We start from the raw sequence: 15,819 nt of genomic DNA on the forward strand, positions 1-15,819 counted from the left end.
GTGTAAGCCTCTCTCTGCCACAGGGAGAACCTGGGCAGGAAGGTCCTCGAGGACCCAAGGGTGACCCTGGCCCCCCTGGAGCCTCTGGAGAGAGGGTAAGTATGTCGGGTCTTGTGAGGGCTGCAGTCCCGGAAAACCCCACTCTGATGATTCCTTCCTTTGTCCTCAGGGCATGGATGGGCTTCGGGGACCCCCCGGCCCACAGGTGCGTATGTGCTTTGCCCCTAAACCTGCATCACCATCTTGGCATCGCCTCTTACCCGACCTTGTTCCCTCCAGGGAGACCCAGGCGTCCGAGGCCCTGCAGGGGACAAGGTCAGACGATATCACCAGTTTCCGGAGGGTGAGCTGCCTCTCAGAGCCATCCTGGCCTTCAAGGCTTCCTGCCGCTCTGTTTTCTTCAGGGTGATCGGGGCCCTCCAGGGCTGGATGGCCGGAGTGGGGTGGATGGGAAACCAGGGGCAGCTGGCCCCCCAGGGCCACATGTGAGTACCGGCTGTCCCACTCTTGGACCCCTTCACTTCGTTTGGTTGGTCCTGGCCTTGAGCTCTGGCACCAGCTCTTTTCTGTATTTCCTCTCAGAGCTTTCCAGTGTGGGGCATATCACCATTATGAGGCCTTGGGTTCACGGGAACTATTGTCCTGCCAGTGGGCGGGGACTCTCATCCATGCGCCTAACTTTGAATCTCTTCTTAGGGTGCTTCAGGCAAAGCTGGGGACCCTGGGAGAGATGTAAGTTTGGGGAGATGTCAGGATGGAGGGTGGCTGGAGGTCCAGTAGAAACTCCATCCATGTCTCACGTCAATGAGAAGAGGGCCAGTTGGTCCTGCTGGGTCTTTGTTAGGAGGTCTCAATCCCTAGGCGGCAGGTCGCTGGAGTCCCCTGCTGACCTGCCTTACACATTTTAACAGGACCTGAAGGTTCCAGGCCCTTCATTAGGGATCAAGCTGGAATCCCCTTAACTTATGAGATCTGGGCCTCAAGGGATTTCCATAAGACCTCTGAGTCTCTGCGTGGGGGCCCTCCTAGACCATGGGGTGCCATGTCCCACATGATATTCAGAGACCCTCTCAATCCTAGCTATGAATTTTTTCCAGGGGCTTCCAGGCCTTCGAGGAGAACATGGCCCCCCTGGTCCCCCTGGCGCTCCTGGAGTACCGGTGAGTCCAGGCTTCACGCCAGCTTTTCCTGCTGTCACCTGAGCGCTGATACCTGACCAACACTGTTCCCACAGGGAAAGGCAGGCGAGGATGGCAAACCGGGCCTGACTGGGAAAAACGTGAGTGAGTGTGTCTAAGACAATGTTTCCATACCTGCCAAGAGAGGCCAGCATGTTCACATAGCCCAGAAACACGGACAATACATGAAACATGTACTGACATGTGTAGACACGCACCAGCACCAAATACAACCCCAATGTGACCATGCATCTGAAGTGTGTCCTCGCGCACACGTGGGCAGCCTTGCAGACACAGTGAGTTAGGTGTGTATGAGCTCAGAAGGGCCAGTGCGTGACAAGATAAGGCACAGCCACCTGTCCAGTCAAAGAGTCACAAACAGGTTGAGAGCAACAGATGTGTGGAGACATGTTCACATTTGACACTCCACTGAGACAAAGGTGCAGTGAGACGAAGTCCCGAAGCTATGCCGTGACATGTCTGAGGACCTGCTGGTGACGTGTTTATAGCAACGGTCACCAACATACATCTGACCATTTATGTTGAAATACATGTAAGACTTGCAGACACATGCCAAAACATACAGTTTCTAAGGAACTGGGAAGCTGAGTGTACGTCTATAAACTCATGCTCAGATACAGGCCATGATCCGCAGACAGACAGTCACCTTCTAGGACATACAAAGCCCTCTATATACCTGCTAGGACACATGTGGATATGTGCACTATAAAACAAGGGCACTTACTGTGTCTGCATGGATGTGGAGTTACATACAGAGAACTAAAGGAAGAGTGTGTACATGAATGCAGACACATGTAGGCGTACCCATGGACATGTGTACATGGATGCAGACACATGTAGGCGTACCCATGGACATGTGTACACAGATGCAGACACACATAGGCGTACCCATGGACATGTGTACATGGATGCAGACACACATCGGCGTACCCATGGACATGTGTACATGGATGCAGACACACATCGGCGTACCCATGGACATGTGTACATGGATGCAGACACACATAGGCGTACCCATGGACATGTGTACATGGATGCAGACACATGTAGGCGTATCCATGGACATGTGTACATGAATGCAGATACATGTAGGCATACCCATGGACATGTGTACATGAATGCAGACACATGTAGGCATACCCATGGACATGTGTATATGAATGCAGACACACATAGGCGTACCCATGGATGGATCTCTGTGAGTTTGAGGCCAGCTTGGTCTATAGAGCGAGTTCTAGGACAGCCAGGGCTACACAGAGAAACCCTTGCTTGAAAAACAAAACAAAAAACAAAACAAAACAAAGACACATAGCCATGAAGATTCCGTTACGGTCATCTGAAATCTATACAGACAGTCTCAAAGCCAGACCATTTAGGCTTATGGAATATTCTGCCCACAGGGAGAGCCTGGAGACCCTGGAGAGGATGGAAGGAAGGTAAGCCCCTCCTTTGGAGGATGCTGTGGCCTCAAATTGGATCATGTCTAAAAACCCCTGTCTTCCTTAGGGGGAAAAGGGAGATTCTGGTGCCCCTGGAAGAGAAGTGAGTGCTTGAGTTTTTATATTCTGTGATCCCTGATCATGACCCTGTAAGAGATATGGTTCCACTCTTCCCTGGGGCCCTTGATGCTGACCGTATGCTCCACAGGGTCCTGATGGTCCCAAGGGTGAACGTGGAGCTCCTGGTAATCCTGGACTCCAGGGTCCTCCGGGTCTCCCAGGGCAGGTCGGTCCTCCTGGCCAGGTGAGTGCCTAGGGTAAATTTAGGACTTGGGATCAATAGCCCATTATGTTTCCTGGGTTCCAATGTGACTCCTTTATGTTCAATCATATTTCAGGGTTTCCCTGGTGTCCCAGGAAGTGCAGGTCCCAAGGTGAGCATGTGTACCTGTGTTGAGTAGACTGTGATAAGGGCACGCAGGGCAGGGTTGGGAGCCATGTCCCACCTTGATCATTCTTTGTTCCAGGGTGACCGTGGAGAGACCGGGTCCAAAGGGGAGCAGGTGAGGCTCCGACCTTTTTCATCTGACATGTAGCTCTGCCCTCGCCCTAGATGTTCACACACCCCACAGGCTGGGTTCCAGTCGCCAGTTTCTTGTCCCTAGGGCCTTCCTGGAGAACGTGGCCTCCGCGGAGAACCTGGGAGCTTGCCGGTGAGCCAGGGCTGGCCCTTGACCCCTGTCCGCATACCTTAGCGGCCACTTCCCTCTCACTTTCCATTGCTGAAGGACTCTGTGTTCTGCCCTCTGTGCTCCGGCCCTTGTCCACTGGGGCTCCTGTAGCTTCCATTCAAGGAAGCATGGGTGGTGGAGAAATGCCAAAGAGGCTTCCGGTGGCCTCACACCCGACCTCCACAGAGGGCAAGAGGGGTAGAGACTTAGGTGACAATGTAGGGCAGGAGGCGGGGCCTTCTCTTGCATGGATAGCTGTTTACCATCTTTGTGTCCCCAGAATGCAGAGAGGCTGCTGGAAACTGTTGGCATCAAGGTAGGTTGTTTAGGAACGGAGGTGGGGTCAAGCGGGGCCCTGTGAGACAAGCAGAGGCCACAGGGCCCTGTGGATGAGCTGGGGCAGCCACAGGCCCTGCTCCTCTGTGCCCTCACTGTTCCTCAGGTGTCGGCCTTGCGGGACATTGTGGAGACCTGGGGTGAGAGTTCTGGCAGCTTCCTGCCCGTGCCTGAGCGGAGACCTGGCCCCAAGGGGGACCCTGGTGAGCGAGGCCCTCCGGGCAAGGAGGTAAGTGGCTGCTGGCTGCTCAGAGGCTAGGCTTGGCGGAGGGCATGATCTTACAGCCGCAGCATTCACCCATCTCTTCCCACAGGGCTCCATTGGCTTTCCTGGAGAACGCGGGCTGAAGGGAGATCGTGGAGACCCTGGCCCGCAGGGACCTCCTGGCTTGGCCCTCGGGGAGAGGGGCCCACCTGGACCACCTGGCCTTGCTGGAGAACCTGGAAAGCCTGGCATTCCTGGACTCCCAGGCCGGGCTGGTGGTGCCGGGGAGGCAGGAAGGCCAGGAGAGAGGGTGAGCCTGGGGCTGACCAGGAGGGCCAGGGGAAGGTTAGAGAAACTGGCCTCTCCACTGATGTTGGTCTCACCCTGCTCTTTGTATGCAGGGCGAACGCGGAGAGAAAGGAGACCGTGGAGAACAGGTGTTTGCTGGGGGGCGCACCCTGAAGCAGGCCTTCCTGGAGTCTGAGCTGGCCCATACAACCTCCCATTTTCTTTTCTTCTGCAGGGCAGAGATGGCCTTCCTGGCCTCCCTGGACCACCTGGCCCCCCTGGCCCCAAGGTGATCACCCAGCCTGTGATGGTGATGATGCTACCCTGAGATTGGGCCCCAGAAACTCCATGTAGTATCTTCAACCCCGTAATTTATGTTATCCTGGGACCTGTACTGATCCCTTCACACCAGTATGACAGGCTCATCTTCCCTCCGTTATTTTGTACTTTTAGGTGGCCATTGATGAGGCAGGTCCTGGACCCTCTAGAGAACAAGGACCCCCTGGACTCAAGGGTGCTAAGGTCAGTGTGGGGTCAGTTTGTGACCCATGCCTTATGGTAACACTAGAGTCTGATCTGATCTGACATCTCGTCTGTACAGGGGGAGCCAGGCAGTGATGGTGACCGTGGACCCAAAGGAGACAGAGTGAGGCTTCCTGCCCCACTGTGCCCTCTTGATGGGGCATACCATAATAGTATACACATATATATACACACATGGCAGGGGATGGGGCTCAGGGCACCGCATTTTGTTTTCAGGGTGTGCCAGGAGCCAAAGGAGACCAGGGAGAGCCTGGGAAGAGGGGTCATGACGGCAGCCCGGTGAGTTCTTGTCCCAGAGGTCACACGGGTACACAAGAATATGGCTCTTACGTGTGTTGTCTCATATGCAGGGCTGGAATCGGCACTCTTTGGGAACTAAGTCCTGTCCTTGGCCGTCAGGGGCAGGGTGGGCAGTGAAGAAGCTGGTATTGGGTGTAAAGGCAAGGTGGCCTTAGATCTATTCTTTTACAGGGTCTTCCGGGAGAGCGCGGTGTGGCTGGGCCTGAAGGGAAGCCGGTGAGTGACCACAGGGATAGCTGGCCTAGGATTTGAGATCCTCGCTGTGTGTTTATTACTCAAGAGGATCAAGGATATGCCCATGTACAGATTGTAAACTCAGGTGCATGATGTCTGACAGGCTTACTGTGTGTGTGTGTGTGTGTCTGTGTGTGATGGGTCAGCCCACAGGTATATATGGTCATCTGTGTCTGAGAAGTAAGGAGGGTCGAGTACTCACCAGGCAAAGGCCCTCCAAAGATGGGAACAGGCCAGAGTGAGGCCTGGACCAAGGTTCATGAGCCCCTTTCTTCTGCAGGGTCTGCAGGGCCCGAGGGGGACCCCTGGCCCAGCGGTGAGTATGTTAGAGCCCCTCCCTCGTGTTCCCATTTTGTGTCAAGCCCCAGTGAAAACCATTGCCAACTCCCCCCGGGTTGGCCTGGCTCCTTTCATCAAACTGTCTCCAACAGGGTGGCCATGGAGACCCTGGACCACCGGGTCCCCGGTGAGTGATGGAGAAACTCTGTCTAGGGAGGGCAGGAGAGGGAGGGGATGGAATCTGTCATTGTTGACATGCAGGCTTTATTCATGAGAATCCTGGAGCCCAGGTAGACAACACTGACCCCTGTCCCCTGCCTTCACACTTTCCTCTAGGGTCTTGCTGGCCCTGCAGGACCCCAGGGACCTTCAGGCCTGAAGGTGAGTCTAGGCATGGAAGGGGAATGGCTAGACATGTGAAGATGGGGGATTCCAGGCATGTCTTTTCCCATTATGGAGTTGAGCACATTGTTTCTGGGTCTTTTCCAGGGGGAACCTGGAGAGACAGGACCCCCAGGACGGGTGAGTGGTGTACCTCTTGGGGTCGGGTTGCTAGGACACTTGGGTTGGCGCTCTTCTGAACTTCCTCTTCCAGGGTCTGCCCGGACCTACTGGAGCTGTGGGACTTCCTGGCCCTCCTGGCCCTTCAGGCCTTGTGGTGAGTGAGTTGCTACAGGGAAACCATATTCTAGATCCTCAGGTGCCACATTCTCCAGTGTCCTTTGTACCTCACCCCAAATGACCCTCATATCTGCTCTCCCCACCAGGGGCCACAAGGATCACCAGGCTTACCTGGACAAGTGGTAAGTCCTGCCAGCCTTGGGCTGGGCTCCAGGGGTTAGGAGTCCTTATGCAGGATCTTGACTGAGCTCCATCTTTTCAGGGGGAGACGGGGAAGCCAGGCCCCCCAGGTCGTGATGGTACCAGTGGAAAGGATGGAGACAGGGGAGGTCCTGGTGTGCCAGTATGTATTTTAGGAAAGCCGGTAGTGGGCCTGTTGTGGGGTCCCGTGCCCAGCTGGCTGGATAGAGGCTGGGGTGGCGGGAACAGGGTGATGAAGAGACTCAATTCCTCACACTGTTCTTTCACAGGGGTTACCGGGTCTGCCTGGCCCTGTTGGACCTAAAGGAGAACCTGGGCCTGTGGGGGCCCCTGGACAGGTGACCTTTGGCTCTGCTTCCCACCCTCTGCTCACCCCTAAGCCTCAGTGTTCACCTATCATCTGGGATGGCAGGGTGGGGGTGGGAAGGAAAGGTGGCTAGGCTCCTCACAAGGCGTTCCCCACAGGCGGTGGTCGGGCCCCCTGGAGCAAAAGGGGAGAAGGTGAGTAGGCGGAAGTACTGGAAGAACGGGCTAAGGGATGGGAGTGAAGGAACCCACTGACCGCCCCCCCCTCTTATCAGGGAGCCCCAGGAGACCTTGCTGGAGCCCTGCTGGGTGAGCCGGTGAGTGTACCCACAGTAGGGGTCCTTTGACCCATAGCTCCTCCGTCCTCATGACTCTTAGCATTCACAATATTCCCCACACTGGACCCTGGCGGCAGGCCTGCCTCCTTCAGATTCATGTTTGTGACTGACAATGATGCCAGTGTTGTCACATGGCCCTTATGTCCCTAGGGAGCCAAAGGCGACAGAGGATTGCCAGGACCACGGGGTGAGAAAGTGAGTGAGTGGCTCTGGGCTTCCGGTCTAAGTGCTGGGCAGAGTAGGGGTGAGGCTGGGAGGCCAGGGACCCTTACCATCCTCTATGTGCAGGGCGAAGCTGGCCGTGCAGGAGAGCCTGGAGACCCTGGGGAAGATGTAAGTCTGGAGTCTGGGCTTGACCATGAAAACAAGGCCGCTCTTGGGCTTGTCCATGTCTCTGAACCTGTGTTCTCAGGAGGTTTCTGTTTGGAAGACATAGCCATATGCTTTTGGCTTCCATACTTGTGGACCCAGCTTGGCTGTCCATGCTTGATCTCCTGTTCCTTACCATGGCTGAGCCCATGCATGTCCGTTACCCGGTCATCTCCCAGGTCTATGGACACAGCTGAAATCCTGCAGGCCTCAGCTTGGTCATGTGTTTATAATCTTGTCTTCCGCCCCCGTCTGTCTGAGTACACATCTGTGGTCACATCTAAGTTTCCTCATGGGAGTTTCCATTGAGTGCCACATCTGTGGTTCCTTGTGTTTGCACGCTCATGTGTGAGCTCTATGTGCCTGTGGTCATGCCTGAACTCCCACGTGTCTGTAGTCACATCTGGGCTTCCCTTGGCCTGTGCCCTCACAAGCCTATGGTCCTGTCTGAGTTCCCATAGGTTCATAATCATCTGAGTTCCCCTGGGAATATTTTTGGTTCATATAGAAGCTTAGTGTTCACGTTCCTGCACTTTTTTTAAAAAATAATGTGTATGAGTGTTTTGCCTGGATGTTTGTCTGTACATCACTTGCCTGCCCGTTGCCCTTGGAGGCCAGAGAGGGCATAGGATCCCTTGGGACTGGGATTATAGATGGTTGTGAGCTGCCATGTGAGTCCTGGGATTGACCCTGGGGCATCTGTGTACCAGGCTTTTTCTCTTCGGCCACCTAATCCTCTTTCTGCTCAGCTATTGGTCATTCAGCTCTGTATTAGACCAATCAGGTGCCTCATGCAGGCAAAGTGAAACTAATGTAACACATCTTTACATAATTAGACAAATGCAGCATAAACAAAAGTAACACTCTTTTACACAGTTAAAGTGATATTCTGTGGCAGAAAAAAAAAAAAATGTAACACGGTTGGGGATTTAGCTCAGTGGTAGGTTGTTTGCCTAGCAAGCACAAGGCCCTGGGTTCGGTCCTCAGCTCCAAAAAACAAAACAAAACTAAACAAAACAAAAAAAAAAAAAACCCAACCAAAAAAACAAACAAACAAAACAAATGAAGCACATCTTTGCCTAGTTAAAATAACATTCCACAGCACCTCTGGAAGAGCGGCCAGTGCTCTTAACCATGGGGTCATCGCTCTAGCTTGAATTCTTTTTTTTTGATCTTTTAGGGTCAAAAAGGGGCCCCAGGACTCAAAGGTCTCAAGGTATGTGTGGAAGAGTCTTTGTTGGGGCCATGGCCTTAGCACTCCTTAAGCCTGATAAGACCCCTCTTTCCTTTAAAGGGTGAGCCAGGAATTGGGGTTCAGGGCCCCCCTGGGCCAGCTGGTCCTCCAGGTATGAAGGTAAGTCAGTGTCTCATCACAGCTCCGAGTGGTGGGAGGAAGGAGGTCATTCTGGGGATGACCTGGGAAGGTGTCCTTCTGTGACCACTCCCCTCTTATCTGTTTCAGGGAGACTCAGGCTCCCCTGGTGCCCCTGGGGTTCCTGGTGTTGTTGGGTTCCCTGGTCAGCCAGGACCTCGAGGAGAGATGGGCCAGCCAGGGCCTGTCGGGGAACGGGTAAGAGGGCTGGGAACAGCATGTGGGGACTTGGTGACTCCCAGACCTTCTGGTAGCAGGTGAGGAAGGAACCCAGGTCCTTCCTTGGTTCCTTTCTCTTAAGAGGAAAAGAAGGGGGTCCCCAAACCACTCCCTATCTTCCTTGTCCCATTTCCTATAGGGTCTGGCAGGCCCTCCAGGGAGAGAAGGTGCCCCAGGTCCCTTGGGGCCACCTGGACCACCAGGGTCAGGGGTGAGTAGAACTACCTGAATGACCCAAGTCTGCCCTTGTGAGGGTTATTGTTGGGGACGAGGCCATGAGGTTGGGTATGTGGGGACTTTGAGCCTATAGGCTCCTCACCTCACTCTGACCCACAGGGAGCACCCGGCACCTCTGGACTCAAAGGAGACAAGGTAGATGAATTGCTGCTGGCTCTCTCCTCTGCTACTGTCTCTCCCCAGCTTCCACCAAGTGCCTAGGATCCTCTGTCCTCTCCTCAGTCCCCTTCCTCATTCCCGGTGTCCTGTTGATCTCTAGGGAGACCCAGGAGCAGGGCTGCCCGGGCCCCGGGGCGAGCGTGGTGAGCCAGGTGTCCGGGTACGTATGTCCTCACTACAGCTGGGGCCCACCACCCCTCCATCACAGTCCTTGTCTCAGATCCCCAACCTCTGAGTCAGTGAACCTAATGTCACCATTCAGGGTGAAGACGGCCACCCTGGCCAGGAAGGACCTCGAGGACTCATGGTAGGTCCTGCCGGTGTGACTCCAGTGCCTGACCCATCTGTGCCCCCGGGACTCCGCAGTCTGTCCCAGCCCTCACGTTTTGGTTGTTGGCTCTGGCCCTCATCCCTCTCTAGCCCTCTGTCTCGTTTCCTCACCCCTCCTCCCACACGCCCACAGCTCATCATCAGATCTTTTTCTTCACGTAGGGGCCTCCTGGCAGCCGGGGAGATCGAGGGGAGAAGGTAAGAATGTGGGAGAAAGACCCCTCGGCGAGTGGGGGTGAGGATGGATACTGAGGTCTGGGGCCTCCCGGCTTGGGTGAGTGTCATTCTTCTCCCCAACAGGGTGACGCTGGGACCGCAGGACCAAAGGGCGACAAGGTAAGTGTGGTCATCAGGGAGGGCTGGAGCGGGAGGCTGCGGCGCCCCCAACTCTTCTGATTCCTCCCTGCCCCTCAGGGTGACTCAGTCGTGATTGAGGGGCCTCCAGGGCCACGAGGTGCCAAAGGGGACATGGTGAGTGGGTCTGGTTCTGATGTGAACGGGGTTCCTCTTGGCTGTAATAAAGAGTTCTGTGGGGCTGGCCCAGGTGGTCCAAAAGCTTAGCTTTCCAGAACGTGAGGGGCCTCCAGCTCCCGACCCCGATTTCTGACCTCTGACCTAGGGTGAACGAGGGCCTCGAGGCATGGACGGTGACAAAGGACCTCGGGGAGACAGTGGGAATCCTGGCGACAAGGTACAAGGAAGAGGGGTGGGTTCTCCTGGGGGGTCCTGCGGGTTGTGTGTGCTCCACAGTCAGGGAGGGAGGAGCTGTAAGGGTGGCAGAGAGGATGTATGGGGACCCTAGGGAGGACTCCAGGACCTCAAGGTGGGAATAGATGAGGAGTCTTATGAGGAGTCTAGAAACAGCCAGGGAGCTCTTTGGATGTTAGGGTACTCGAGATGGTGTCCTGACTCTGTCCTTTCTTCTGGCGACTCCTAAAGGGCTCCAAAGGGGAGCCAGGGGACAAAGGTTCGGCTGGATCAATTGGGGTTCGAGGACTCACAGGACCCAAGGCAAGTTCCACCCCAGGTTTAGTCATGTATCCCTCACACCTACCTGGGGGGTTTGTACGTTAGAGGGAGCCTGGTTTCCTTGGTCACATGTGTGTTCACACTGGATCTATGCGCAGCCCATGCCCTCACTAACTGGGCCGCCAAGGGACTGCATGTGCATAGAGAAGCAGTGAGGCACAGTTAGATGAAGGCCCAATCTGTTTCCCACAGGGGGAACCAGGTGCTGCAGGGATCCCTGGTGAGCCGGTAAGATGCCCCCAATCTCATGGAGACCCCCTGTTTTCACAAGGACCCTATTTCCATGATGGCCCTGCCCATGTAGCCTTTGACCTTTTAGGGGCCTAATTTTTTATGGCCTTCCTTTTCCCAGAAGCTCCTGCCTCTGCTGTGAACTCTATGATGGTGACCCTGTCCCCGTGGCAATGGGTGGTGACTGGAGTCACCTGCTTGTAATCTAAGATGATTCCTTTTGATACCTCACTTTCTTTTCTTGATCCATGTCCCCAGGGAGCCCCAGGAAAGGATGGAGCCCCTGGTTTCCGAGGAGACAAAGGAGACATTGGCTTTACGGGTCCCCGGGGCCTCAAGGTGAGAAAGAATCTTTTGCTTTTCTGACCAAGATGGCCTGGTATTGGAGAGTACAGGACCTAGGGTCAGATTTGGGGGCTCAGGTTACATAGTGTTAGCTCAGGGTTGGAATGTATAAAGCCAGTAGTAAGAGTTGAATCAAGCCGGGGGTGGTGGTGGTGGCGGCGGGGGGCGGGGCGGGGCGGGGCGGCGCACTGCCTTTAATCCCAGCACTTGGGAGGCAGAGGCAGGCGGATGTTTGTGAGTTCAAGGCCAGCCTGGTCTACAAAGCGAGATCCAGGAAAGGCACAAAGCTACACAGAGAAACCCTGTCTCAAAACACCGGAAAAAAAAAAAAAGAGTTGAACCAAAGAGTCCGGGTAAGGCAGAAGTGGCTCTTTTCATAAAATTATGGAACTAGTTTTCATGTAGCCCAGGCTAGCTTTGAACTTGCTATGTAGCCAAGCCTGGACTTGAACTCCTGACGCTCCTGCCTCTACCTCCCAAGTGCTGGGATTACAGGTGTGCCATCGCAGCTGACTGAGGAGGTGCTTTCTCGTTTGCTTTCCTACCTTAGGGTGAAAGAGGAATGAAGGGAGCCTGTGGCTTTGATGGGGACAAAGGAGACAAGGTATAGATCTACTCGGAGATGCGGGGCTGTGGGGGCTGGTGTGGAGGCTGGTGTGGGGTCTGGTGTGGGGTTTGTGTGGGGGCTGGTGTGGGGTCTGATGTGGGGGTTTGATGTGAGGGCTGGTGTGGGGTCTGATGTGAGGGCTGATGTGGGGTCTGATGTGGGGCTGTGGGGCTGATGTGGGGGATGTGGGGCTGATGTGGGGGAGGTGGGGGCTGATGTGGGGCTGATGTGGGGGAGGTGGGGGCTGATGTGAGGGCTGATGTGGGGGCTGATGTGAGGGCTGATGTGGGGCTGATGTGGGGTTTGATGTGGGGTTTGATGTGGGGTCTGATGTGAGGGCTGATGTGGGTCTGATGTGGGGGATGTGGGGTCTGATGTGGGGTCTGATGTGGGGGATGTGGGGGAGGTGGGGTCTGATGTGGGGTCTGAAGTGGGGAATGTGGGGGCTGGGGCCCAAGGCTTACTCCTCTATCTGCCGTCTCCAGGGAGAAGCTGGTTTTCCTGGCCGCCCCGGGTTGGCAGGACGGAAAGGCGACACAGTGAGTGTCAGGGTAGGATGCACCCTAAATGAAGAGGGCCAATGGGCTAGAGCTCCAATCCCACATTTTGTTTCCTCTAGGGGGAGCCTGGTATTCCGGGTCAGCCTGGGGCTCCTGGCAAAGAGGGCCTGATTGGTCCCAAGGTACAGGGGCTCTTGATAATGGACATGATGGGGGTGGGGTCAGGTAGGACAAAGGAAGTCACGATAGACTCAAGGAAGACTGTGGCCCTGGGCGATCACGTGTGGCTGTTTTTGAGATTTCAGGAGAGGTTGGGGTCACAGCAGAGAGTTAGGATGAAAGGGTAGACAGGGAGGGAAGCGGCCATGTTGTATCAGGGCAGGACTTGAGTGGGGTTGGTGTCATGGGATCACAGCTGGGACAGTAACATGCTTGGCTCATGCATGTAGAGGGCATTGGTTCAGGCCGGCACCAAGCTCAAGGGAATACAAGAGCGGAGGGATGTCAGGGCTGAGTGTGTTTCTCCCTTCTTCTGTTTCCAGGGTGACAGAGGCTTTGATGGGCAGCCAGGTCCCAAGGGTGACCAAGGCGAGAAAGGGGAGCGGGTAAGCTGGGGTCAGGGCTTGTGACCTTTGGTAGTGGTTTCATCCCGAAGGGGTTTTCCTCACGAGCCCTTTTCTGTCCACAGGGGCCCCCAGGAGTTGGGGGCTTCCCAGGTCCCAGGGGGAATGATGGCCCTAGCGGTCCCCCAGGGCCACCTGGTGGTGGTGGTCCCAAAGGCCCTGAAGGACTTCAGGGTCAGAAGGTAGGGTTCCCCAGCTCTGACCCCTGACCCTTGACCCTACCCTCCCTGCTTTTGTTGTTGTTTGCTTGGTTGCTCATTTTAGACAGGAGCTCACTATGTAGCCCTGGGTGGCTTGGAACCCTATATGTAGACCAGGTTAGCCTCAAATTCAGGACTCTGATTGCCTCTGCCTCTCAGGTGCTAGGATTAAAGACATGTGCAATGCTGGCTGTTTTGTCTTTATTTCTTTTTTTTTATTCTCTGTGTATCAATGTTTTGCCTGAACATATGTCTGTGTACCATGTGTGTCCCTAGTGCCTGAGAAGGCCAGAAGAAGGCATTAGATGCCCTGGAACTGGAGTTCAGATGGTTGTGAGCCACCGTGTGGGTGCTGGGAACCAAGCCTGGGTCTTTTATAGGAAGCTCAAGTACTGTAACTGCCGAGCCACCTCTCCAGCCTGGCTTTCTCATTCCTGACAGTACTGAGGACTAAACCCAGGGCCGTGCACGCGCTAAGCAAGGGCTGTATTCCTGAGCTACGCCCCTGGCACCCCCAGCTATCCTTGTCTCTCTAAACCATGAACCTACAATCCACGCGCTGCTCTCCATATTCCAATCTCTGAACCGGGGTCCTCCACTTGCCCGGATTCTGTCACTGACACTGACCCTGCCTACTTGGTCCTTGTGTAAACAGGGCGAGCGAGGTCCCCCTGGAGAGAGTGTGGTGGGGGCTCCTGGTGCTCCTGGCGCCCCCGGTGAGAGAGGAGAGCAGGTGAGTGTGGGTTCCTGGGCTTGGAGTCAGAGATGAGCATGGTCTCGGGTGTCTGTGAGATCTGTCACAACTTGGTCACATTTGTTGCTCATAGGGGCGACCAGGACCTGCTGGCCCTCGCGGGGAGAAGGGAGAAGCTGCGCTGACCGTGAGTTTGGCTTGGGCAGGGAGGGGGGCGTCACCCAGCACCCTGACCCCCTGGTCCCAGGGCTCTTGCCTTATATGACTAGTCTTTGATTCCTGCATTATGCGATCCATGATTCATGGGTTCTTCAGGGGCCTTGTGGTCTTGTGTTCCCAGGAGGATGACATCCGGGGCTTTGTGCGTCAGGAGATGAGTCAGCATTGTGGTGAGTGGGTCTAATGTGGAGTCTCCTGCCCCCACCCCATCCTAGGACACCTAGGTGGGGGCTGGCACGTCCCCAGAACTTACAGAGGGCAGGTAGAGATGGATGGCTACAGGCGAGCAGGACTCCCTTAATGGAGGGAGATGGATGTGGGTGGCTGTGGAGAGTTCTGGCGACTAGCCATATTTGGAGGGGCAGAGTGGGGGGCAGAGCTGTCCCAGAGGCTGTGGCACAGGTTGGGGAGTGATGATTCTGAGCCTTGTTCCTTCCTGTTGTGACTGCTGTCACCTCTGGGCCTCCTGCCCCTGACTTCCTTTGTCCCTCGCGTCCCTGGTACTCCGGTTTCTCTGCGGGTTCATCTCTACCTTTCTTCCTGTCTCTCTCCTTCCTTCCCTGTTCTCCTGTTTTCTCTTCTCACTCCTTCGTGTCTCCCTGGCTGTCCTGCTGCAGCTCTGTGTACCTCACTTCTGCATGTGGCTTCTGTCTCTCTCTTTCTCCACCTCCCCATCTTTTCCTTTGTCTCTTGTTCTCCATTTCTCATTCTTCCTTTTTCTGTCCCTTCCAGCCTGCCAGGGCCAGTTTATTGCGTCTGGATCACGTGAGTAGCTTTCTGTCTCTAGAATGTTCTTCATCTAAGGCCCTGACTCCCTTCCTATCATTTGGGTCCTCTCAGCAGGGGTGTGGCTAGGGTGGCCGACTGTGTCATCACCTGCCCTGTTCCAGGACCCCTCTCCAGCTACGCTGCGGACACAGCTGGCCCCCAGCTTCACCCTGTGCCTGTGCTCCGGGTCTCTCATGTAGAGGAGGAAGGTGAGGCTGACAGTTCATGGGGCATGTACAGATGGGGTGCAGATTTATGCATGTGTGGACTCACGCATCAGGGCATATTGCACACATATAAAGTCTACACACAGGACACACACACACACATTTCTGCATATGGGAGAGACCATTGCTATCTACTCTGTCCCAGAGCCAGCAGGGGCCTCTTTACAGCATATCACCCTACCTGCAGGCCGGGTACCCCCTGAAGACGATGACGACTTCTCTGAGTACTCGGTGTATTCTGTGGAGGACTACCAGGACCCAGAAGTTCCTTGGGATGGCGATGGTGATATCAAGGGCTGGGACCAGAGAGGTTCAGGTAGTGGCAGATGGAGCCCATCCCATTGCTGATCTTTTGCTGATTTCAGATTCCTCTGATCCCCACTACCCCCAGTAACCTAACCACCAATGACCATAGACCCCTGCTCCCTACCACTGGATGAGGGCTCCTGTACTGCCTACACCCTGCGCTGGTACCATCGAGCTGTGCCTGGTGGCACAGCCTGTCACCCCTTTGTCTACGGTGGCTGCGGAGGGAATGCCAACCGTTTTGGAACCCGTGAGGCATGTGAGCGCCGCTGCCCACCCCAAGTGGTCCACAGCCAGAAAACAGGTAGGGGCCTAGATTCTCTCAGTGAAGGCTGCACCTACATGTACCAGTGACTGGGCGGGA

The 15,819-nt window shown here is 55.3% G+C and overlaps 1 protein-coding gene across 1 annotated transcript in view; it reads left to right on the forward strand.

The window, feature by feature from the left end:
• Positions 1 to 15,819, forward strand: part of Col7a1 (collagen type VII alpha 1 chain) — a 32,260-nt gene that overhangs the window by 15,845 nt on the left and 596 nt on the right. The window contains 60 exon segments of the mRNA XM_028886929.2: positions 24 to 95; positions 170 to 205; positions 280 to 315; positions 405 to 485; positions 697 to 732; positions 1,098 to 1,160; positions 1,235 to 1,279; positions 2,600 to 2,635; positions 2,706 to 2,741; positions 2,847 to 2,942; positions 3,037 to 3,072; positions 3,166 to 3,201; positions 3,304 to 3,351; positions 3,650 to 3,685; positions 3,812 to 3,934; positions 4,020 to 4,220; positions 4,312 to 4,347; positions 4,434 to 4,487; positions 4,652 to 4,720; positions 4,800 to 4,844; positions 4,958 to 5,020; positions 5,213 to 5,257; positions 5,556 to 5,591; positions 5,707 to 5,745; positions 5,891 to 5,935; positions 6,044 to 6,076; positions 6,150 to 6,212; positions 6,322 to 6,357; positions 6,438 to 6,518; positions 6,646 to 6,714; positions 6,842 to 6,877; positions 6,958 to 6,999; positions 7,171 to 7,215; positions 7,309 to 7,353; positions 8,570 to 8,605; positions 8,684 to 8,743; positions 8,852 to 8,959; positions 9,120 to 9,191; positions 9,317 to 9,352; positions 9,477 to 9,536; positions 9,639 to 9,683; positions 9,869 to 9,904; positions 10,007 to 10,042; positions 10,121 to 10,177; positions 10,326 to 10,397; positions 10,646 to 10,717; positions 10,928 to 10,963; positions 11,225 to 11,305; positions 11,862 to 11,915; positions 12,404 to 12,457; positions 12,538 to 12,600; positions 12,961 to 13,023; positions 13,107 to 13,223; positions 13,897 to 13,974; positions 14,069 to 14,122; positions 14,276 to 14,324; positions 14,887 to 14,919; positions 15,045 to 15,131; positions 15,337 to 15,465; positions 15,565 to 15,759. Of these exon segments, the coding sequence (XP_028742762.1) occupies positions 24 to 95; positions 170 to 205; positions 280 to 315; positions 405 to 485; positions 697 to 732; positions 1,098 to 1,160; positions 1,235 to 1,279; positions 2,600 to 2,635; positions 2,706 to 2,741; positions 2,847 to 2,942; positions 3,037 to 3,072; positions 3,166 to 3,201; positions 3,304 to 3,351; positions 3,650 to 3,685; positions 3,812 to 3,934; positions 4,020 to 4,220; positions 4,312 to 4,347; positions 4,434 to 4,487; positions 4,652 to 4,720; positions 4,800 to 4,844; positions 4,958 to 5,020; positions 5,213 to 5,257; positions 5,556 to 5,591; positions 5,707 to 5,745; positions 5,891 to 5,935; positions 6,044 to 6,076; positions 6,150 to 6,212; positions 6,322 to 6,357; positions 6,438 to 6,518; positions 6,646 to 6,714; positions 6,842 to 6,877; positions 6,958 to 6,999; positions 7,171 to 7,215; positions 7,309 to 7,353; positions 8,570 to 8,605; positions 8,684 to 8,743; positions 8,852 to 8,959; positions 9,120 to 9,191; positions 9,317 to 9,352; positions 9,477 to 9,536; positions 9,639 to 9,683; positions 9,869 to 9,904; positions 10,007 to 10,042; positions 10,121 to 10,177; positions 10,326 to 10,397; positions 10,646 to 10,717; positions 10,928 to 10,963; positions 11,225 to 11,305; positions 11,862 to 11,915; positions 12,404 to 12,457; positions 12,538 to 12,600; positions 12,961 to 13,023; positions 13,107 to 13,223; positions 13,897 to 13,974; positions 14,069 to 14,122; positions 14,276 to 14,324; positions 14,887 to 14,919; positions 15,045 to 15,131; positions 15,337 to 15,465; positions 15,565 to 15,759 (3,682 nt within the window).

The sequence above is a fragment of the Peromyscus leucopus genome, chromosome 7 (genome assembly GCF_004664715.2).
Source record: "Peromyscus leucopus breed LL Stock chromosome 7, UCI_PerLeu_2.1, whole genome shotgun sequence".
Taxonomy (NCBI): domain Eukaryota; kingdom Metazoa; phylum Chordata; class Mammalia; order Rodentia; family Cricetidae; genus Peromyscus; species Peromyscus leucopus.